The following is an 8015-nucleotide window of genomic DNA, read 5'->3' as shown; positions in this document are numbered from 1 at the left end:
TCCTTCCTTCCTTCCTTCCTTCCTTCCTTCCTTCCTTCCTTCCTTCCTTCCTTCCTTCCTTCTTCTGATTCCTTTTTTCAGGAGCTTCCTGCCAATAGCGTCCTGTTGATCTACTTGTCAGCCACCGGTGTCTTCCCTTCAGGTCGTTTGGATAGTGAAGGTACAAATAAAGGAATGCTTCCTTTTGTGAACAGGCCTTGAATTCTCTTTATGGTTCGCGGACGGCAAGGCAGCCTCCACACTAACCCTAAGCCTACTCTCCGGAGAAGCTGATGTTGTCCTTCGTTGGGTGGGTCTTCAACTCTTTGGGCCCTGCCTTTCAGAGCCCAGGAGAGCTTGACCCAGTTCTGGTCCTCTCCAGTTTCAACACACTCCCTTCGGTGTGCTGTGAAGGCCTCAGCTGGTCCTTTTTCGCCCTTCCATTGATGGGCCAGGTCAGTCAGCGCCATGTTTGCCTGTTCTGGCTCTGGAGAAGAAGGGTTAAGAAGCCGCTGAGATGCTCCAGGGCTCCTCATGGAGAACATCTGGTAGGGGGTGATGAAGCAGAGATGTTCTTCTGGACTGTTGTGGGTCTTTCCACCTAGCCTAGAAAGTGTCCAAATCTTATCAGAAATTCTGATGTTTTTCTGCTTTACCTGGCCTGGTGTTTTTTTTTGAAAACCCAGTTCAGAGGCAAAACCAGAGCTTCAGTGGCTTTCCAACGTGGTCTTGGGGTGTGTGTGGTGGCCGTTTCCTTGTTTGTCATGACAATTCAAGCCCTTTTCACGATTTTGGTAGTTTCCGTCCTCCGATCCTCACTTCTATGTCCTTCCTTGGTAAAAAGGACTCTCTTTTGCTTAACCTTCCCTTCCCAAGTCTTCCACCCCCTCCCCTTTTTAAAATTTGCTGCTGAGTCCTTGGAGAAAACCACGTGAAACCAATGAGGATCTCGTGGAATCAGGTCTGCCCCCCCCCCAACCGAGGGATCCCTTGACGTTGTGCCCACCTCATTCCATCCATTTGAGATTTGCATTCCTTTATAAAATGCATGCTTGTTACATCTTCCTTGCATGAATCATTAACTTTTCCAGAGCCTTTCACTCATTTCTCCCAACAAAACACTATAAAATCATAGCTGGAAAGGTGGCGGGTCCCGTCCTCCCCCAAAATAACTTTGGAAAAGCTGTTACAGGATTCAAAGCATGTGTTTTGGTGCTTGGGTCCATTTTGTCTCTTTGCTAGAGCAAGGGGTTGGGCTAGAAGACCTCCAAGGTCCCTCCCAACTCTGTTCTTCTGTTCTGTTATTTTGTCGTCTGTGTTTTGTGAGCTCTTGTCTCTGATAACTTGCTTGACCACCCTCTACGTCTAACTTTGGGGAAGCCTTTGAGATGTCCACCACGCTGATTCTTAAGTACGTAGAAGGAGAACTGTTGGACAGCTGAAGGCCATCCAAAGCTTTAGATGCCCTTTCTCAGCTCTTAAGTCCAAGTCTTGGAGAAGTTTCTGCTCCCCTTGATCTCTGCTTCTTTAGACCGTGATCTAGAGCGCATGTCACGCCAAGCCTTGGTCTGTAAGAAAGCCCCAATGAATCATGTCACGGTTCGACATCACGAAGGAACGTATCCCACGCAGAAGATCCATCTGATCAGAGTCATTCCTGGATTTATGGAAGATCGAGAGCCATCGCAGATAACGTGGCTTTGGCTTTATCAATTAAAAGGGGGCATCGAGTGATTACATTAGATGCCTTCAAGTCAATGTCAACTCTTTGCCATCACCTAGACCTCTCTGGGAGACCCCAGTCAGATCCTCCAATGGAGAAAGGGATGTACAGTCCAGTATCTAACACTGATTGTTAGAATTGGGTTTCACCCCCAACTTGGCGGGGTGTGAACAAAGGGGTCTCCGTTTGGGTTGTTCAAAACATACAGGTAGTCCTCAACTTACCACCACAAATGAGCCCAGAGTTTCTGTTGCTAAGTGAGAATTTGCCAAGCGAATTGTGCCCCAGTTTTACGACTATTCTCGTCACAATCCTTAAGGGGATCACTGCCATTGTTCAGTTGTCAAATGAACCCCTTGACTTTGCTTGTCAGGGGGAATCAGGTGACACACCCTCCCCCGGGACACTGCAACCGTCATAACTTTTGAGTCGGTTGCCAAGTGCCTGAGTTTTGATCACACGCGACCCCGGGGATGCTGCAAAGGTCGTAACTGTGAAAAACGGTCCTAAGTCACTCCGAACGGTCACTAAACGAACTGGTGTAATTCGGGGACTACCTGCATCCTTTCAACCTAACCTGTTGCCAACGCATTTATCCTTTCAAGCTAGCCTCCCCTCTTAACATCCGAACAGTTCAGTGCTTCTCAAACTTGGCAACCTTAAGACGGGAGTTTTCAACGTTTTTGGCCAGCAAGACCTCGACAAGCTCCGTCATAATTCCCCCTCCTGGAATTGTGCTCCTTATTCTGTGTTTAGTTCGCCCCCAAGCCAGCTGCTCTCCTGACCTTGACTCTCCTCCCCCCTCCCCATTTGCTCCCTGCAGGTCCCTATGATTTTGGGGGCGTCCTGACCAATAGCAACCGGGACGTCATAAACGGGGACGGGATCCACAAACGGAACCAGTTGTACAAGGAAATGCATTGGTAAGTTGCTTGTTCCTGAGAAGCTGGGCAGTTGGGCCTCCCCCCGTGGTCACCGCTGCGAGACGGACGGCCGTGGACGTCAAATCCTCGACTTAGTGTCCACAATTAGGAGGCCAGAGTTTCCCACCTTCCAAAGCCAGGTGGCCTCTGATTTTATGATTTGACGACTTTTTTTTTCAGCTTGCACCCTGGTGATCTCTACCCTTTCACCAGGAAGCCTCTGTTTGTCATAGTGGATTCGTCGAACAGCGTCGCCTACAAGGTGAGGCTGTTTAGAGTTACTAGTCCTCTTGAGCATGCTACGTTCGGAATGGCATGAAGAGGCCAAGAGGAGGAAATTAGCCTGACATTTGAGAAATATGTTCTTGGATCTAGCCTTTAAGTTGCAAGTGAGGCGTTAACTATTTTCCTCTCAATTCTAAAGGGTTCTAGAAGAGAAAACCTGAACTTGACTTAGGGTTCTGCACAAAGCATCCATTTTGGAGCAATAATCCAGAAAAAACAACAACTGGATGAGATGAGTTCTAGTCCCAACTTAGCCTTAATAGCTGGCTGGGTGACTTTGGGCCAGTCAGCAGAAGACTGGCAAGAAAAGTCAGGAAATGGGACAAAACTCGCTGAACAACTGTCTTCCTTAGCAGTAGAAATTTTGATCCTAGTTGGTCGTAAGTCGGGGGAGTACCCTTGTTCCTCCCCCCCCCCCCCGGGTTTACCACCTGCTAAAATTCACAGCCTCCTGCAAGATCGTTCCCGCCGGGGAGGAATATGCTAAAAAGGAAACTCCCTTGGCAGAAAAAAAGCAACTTTTGCTTCTCAGCAGGATCTTCCAATTTCCCGTTGTGTCGTCCATATGATTTCTGGAAGGCGCCACGTAAACTTTGTGGGTCCAACCGGTTGAACACATGCTTTTCGTACGCAACTGCCGGCGGTCCCTTTTTATAAGAGTGGAACCGTCTCTCAGATCCCGTTTTCTGCTTCCCTTCCAGAATTTCACCAACTTGTTCGGGCAGCCGCTGGTCTGCTTGCTTTCTCCCACCACGTATCCTAAAGCGTTGCAAGGTAGGCCGTCAGGATGGCAAGCTTCTTTTGGTTGGGAAACTCGACTTAATGACAGTTTAGTGGCCGTTCAGAGTTAGAACGGCGCTGACCACAGGGACTTAGGACCGTCACGGCATCGCCAGGGTCATGTGATCGACTAAAACCCCCTGTCCATTGCACAATTCTTGGGACTTTTAATCAGACTGGAGGAGAAAAAAAACAAGGAAGAAAACTTGGATAGGAGCCCAGGAATGTAGGTTATCTTGCAGCCGGAGTCCTTAAATTCTTCCGTCGTCGGAATGCAGAGGGCCTTTCCAGACCGTCTCGCTGAGTTTTATTAGAGGCAGGATGGAATGAAACTCCGGAGGTCCTCCGATCAAAACTCAACCGGAAAGAAAAAAAAACCAAGTCCTCCTAATAGATAGTCCTCAACTTACCCCAGTTCAGAGTTACAACATCCTTGGAAAAAAGTGACTTGCGGACGTTTTTCATACGGTCCCACGATCAAAATTCAGACGCTTGGCCACCGACTCATATTTACGACGGCTGCAGTGTCCTGGGGGTGTGTGTGTCATGTAACTTTGAACGGTGGTGAGTCGAGTGCATGTATAGGGGGTCGCACCTATACGGCGTGGGTATTAATGGCTGTTTTATTTCCACCCAAGGATTGGGGTTGATTTGGCGAGACCCCCCTTAGCGGAAACCTCTCTGTCCCCGCTAGGAAATCTTGGTTGGGAGAAAGCGTATTGCCTGGTTTGAGAAGCGTGCGATACCAATTAATTTTCCCACCCGTTTTTCCAGTCCCCCATAACGGTAACTGGTGGAGAGGTGTCACTCTCAGAGAGAGACCCCCCTTTACCAGCTCCTTCCCAGCATGAAGTCCAGTCTGGTGACATAATTTGTGACACAGAAAAAACTGGTGGTCAGCTGTGAAGGCAGGAGAGAAGCTGGAGACTTCGCCGTTTGGCTGTAGAGGTAAGTTCTCTTCCGGGACTAGGGGGAATAAATAAAGAAATAAATCTCTGCGTCCCTGGGAAAAAGGGTGAGAAAAGTATGACAGGTAGCCCTCGACTTGGCACGATTCGTTTAGGGACCGTCCAAAGTGACAACGGCACTGGGAAAAGAAAGCAACGACCTTGTGACCGGTTTTCGCACGACCGTTGCAGCGTTCCCGGATGCTTTGCAACTGGCATGGACTTAGGACTGTTGCAGTGTCCCAGGGTCACATTATCCCCTCTTGGGACCTTTGGACGAGCAAAGTCAGATTCACTGAACGTGTGTCGCCAACTGATCGCTTAGCAACAATGGTAGGAAAGGTAAAATGGGGCAAAAAACCATCACTTAACAAATGCTCTCATTTAGCAACATAAATTTGGGGGTCAGTTGTGACCGTTAAGTCGAGGGCTACCTGTAGTCCAGAGCAACGCCTCTCAACCTCAGCGGCTTTAAAATGGGTGGACTTCGACTCCCAGAATTCCCTGGCGTGGGAATTCGGGGATTTGAAATACCCCCCCTCCCCATCTTAAAGCCACCAAGGTTGAGAAGCACTGGTCCAGAGTAATGCCAGAAACGGAATATTCCCCTTTAAACACGAGGACGACAATCACAATGCAACACCAAACGGTGAATGACTCCAGCAGAGAGAAAAAAAGCCACTCCTGAGGCTCTTAACGATTAGTTCATTCAATTTTGTTTGATACACTACCGATTTGCAAACGGACTCATGCTGTTGTGTAATTCACTCCCAAACACGGGGACGGTAATATGAAAACGACCACAGGAAGAAGGATCGTCCTGAAAGCTACCAAGCTCTTATCATAAATGACCCTAACTGAAAAAGTCCTAAATAAAGGTCCTTTTAAACCTCTCAAGGATGGTGGAGAATTCAGGATTGTCCTTGTGGGTCACTTCTTCTTCCTCTCTTGCGCTCGTCGTCGTTTCTGCCGGGTGCAATGTGAAGTGGTTTGGTTTTTATTGTCTCGTAGATCAATCCCAACGAGGCAGTCTCTTCACTTTCTTCCTGAACAATCCGCTCATGGCATTCCTGTTCGTCTCCGGGTTATCAAGCATGCGCAAAGGACTGTGGGACAAATGCCACGACTACCTTCGCAAAATCAACCGGGATATCGCACAACTCTTGACTCATTCCCGCTCCATAGGTATGCTTGGAAGGANTCCTTCCTTCCTTCCTTCCTTCCTCCCTTCTTCCCTTGCTCCCTTCCCATCCCTCCCTCCCTCCTCCCTTTCTTCCCTCCCTTTCTTCCTTCCCTTCCTTCCTTCCTTCCCTCCCTCCCTCCTTCCTTCCTTCCTTCCTTCCTTCCTTCCCTCCCTCTCTCCCTCCTTCCTTCCTTCCTTCCTTCCTTCCTTATGGGGCAGGGGGCGAATGGTTTGCAAAGTTCCACATTCAAATACTTCCACCGAGTTTCAGCTCAGTGTTGTTAGAGGCTTAAAATGTTTTATCGTACAGTGCCACTTCAGTACTCATCGTTAATTGGTTCTGGGATGTGTGATGAGTCCCCAAAACAATGAGTATCAAACACAATTTTCCCATTAGGAATAATATCGTGAGTCATAAAAGCAGCCGACACCGGCAAGTTCTAGCTTGAATAGCAGATAAAAAAATGAGCCCTGGGAGGAAATGTTCACGTGTCAGAATGCTCTGAGTACCAAATTCGAAGAGTTTCAAAGCAGAATGATGCCACTATACTTCGCACCGTGTTTTGTACTTGCTGTTTTGGGGTCCCTTCCAGCTGTTATTCTGCTTTCCGCATTCTGATGTCTTTTTCACAACCGTTCTAATTTTGTGGCTTTTTTTTTTTCTTATTTTCCTTTTTTTTCCCCAGCAGGAAACCAGGAATTATCCCGAATCGTATCCCCAACTGCCCAGGGATGAAACGGTGGAAAATCCGCACCTCCAAAAGCACATTTTGGAATTGGCTTCAATATTGGATGTCCGAAACGTATTTCTGGAGACCACCCTCGACGATTATTAAAGCAGAGAAATGCACATTCTGGAGACTGCAGGGGTTTTTTTAACCCTCGCTGCAAAATTCTTTTTTTTGAAATGGTGCAGTTTTCTAAACGCGAACATCCACACACACACACACACAAAAACAAAAAACAACAAAACAAAACCCAAGGAATTTACTGGAGTTTTATTTTTGAACTCAACAGGTGTTTTTTTTTTTTTCTTTAAAAAAAAAAAAGGAAAATGGAAAAGGGGGGGCCGCACAGCTGTTCCACTCTGCCTGGGTTCAATTTTGATAAACGGACCCTCCTTCGCAAGTTTTACAATTTCAGACTGAAGCAAACTGCTGGGTTTTGAAGCTTTTGATTTGGAAGACGTAGCTGGCCACACCACGACAACACACACATATGTGTACGCGCGCACACGCGCGCGCGCACACGTTCTCTCTCTCTCTCCTGAGATTGAAATGCAGCCAGTCACTTTTAAGCCCTTGTGTGCAAATTCTTTATTTTTGTACTATTTTTAAAAATTAGAAAGCAAAAAAAAAAAAAGAGGAAAAAAAAAAGAGGAGGAGGAGAAAAAAAAATCAGAAAAAAAATAATCTTCTGTTTCCCCAAAGATTTAAAATGTGAAGGGCGGGACTTTAAATGGTGCAAAGCAGACAGCAATAAGCGTGAATTGAAGTCAATCTCTGTTTCATCAATTCCCTCCCAAAAAGAATCCAGCACAGTTGAAGGATGGTTGTGTAAAACTTAGAAAATGTAACGCTGTCCATAAGTTTCTTTTTTTTTTTGAGAAGTCAGCCTTTATTGCACATTGACTAAAGATGCTGGACTTTGTCCCTCAAAATCTATAGAATTTTGGCTCCTGGCCCATTATCACGTCAAAAGATTAGCCGTCTTCTTATTATGGAGCACCCTCTGTGCAATTCTCCAGTTTGGGCTCAAGGTCAAAAAAAAATGCCATCCCTTTACTCTGCACGCAACTGTTGTCAGTTCTTGCTGCAATACGGAAGATTCTCTGATGATCCTTCTTCCCAACCCTTCCACCTCAACTTCCAAAAGAGCTGCTTTCATCCCATTCCTACTTCGATGGGCAGGAGTTCACCGGGTGAAGGAAACAAAGAAGAATCACTGCCTTGCCTCTATGCTCAAGCTGCTCAAAAGACAAAACCCAACGAAAGGCAAGTTCATCATCTTCCACTGCCAGTGAGCAATGTCTACCTTCCAGGGCTGTTGATAGACAAAAGAGAAGGACCAAGAGGACTTGGGGGGGGGGGACTGTAAGACCTCAAAGGAAGCTCGTAGCGTTGGCTTGATGAACTTTTGGGGAAGAGGTGAGGAGGAGAAATCTGAAAAGGTTCGTGACCTCTTTGGAAGGGGAG

The 8015-nt window shown here is 47.1% G+C and overlaps 1 protein-coding gene across 1 annotated transcript in view; it reads left to right on the top strand.

Moving 5' to 3' along the window:
- SCAI (suppressor of cancer cell invasion) overlaps nt 1–8015 on the top strand; it is a 28430-nt gene that overhangs the window by 15302 nt on the left and 5113 nt on the right. The window contains exons 10-15 of the mRNA XM_015826128.1: nt 55–160; nt 2526–2625; nt 2806–2887; nt 3612–3684; nt 5649–5822; nt 6510–6532. Of these exons, the coding sequence (XP_015681614.1) occupies nt 55–160; nt 2526–2625; nt 2806–2887; nt 3612–3684; nt 5649–5822; nt 6510–6532 (558 nt within the window). The remainder of the gene's footprint in view (nt 1–54; nt 161–2525; nt 2626–2805; nt 2888–3611; nt 3685–5648; nt 5823–6509; nt 6533–8015) is intronic.

This window comes from Protobothrops mucrosquamatus, unplaced genomic scaffold, assembly GCF_001527695.2.
Source record: "Protobothrops mucrosquamatus isolate PMUCROS unplaced genomic scaffold, P.Mucros_1.0 scaffold2971, whole genome shotgun sequence".
NCBI lineage: Eukaryota > Metazoa > Chordata > Lepidosauria > Squamata > Viperidae > Protobothrops > Protobothrops mucrosquamatus.
The sequence above is the reverse complement of the archived record's forward strand: the minus strand, read 5'-3'. Positions and strand labels throughout refer to the sequence as shown.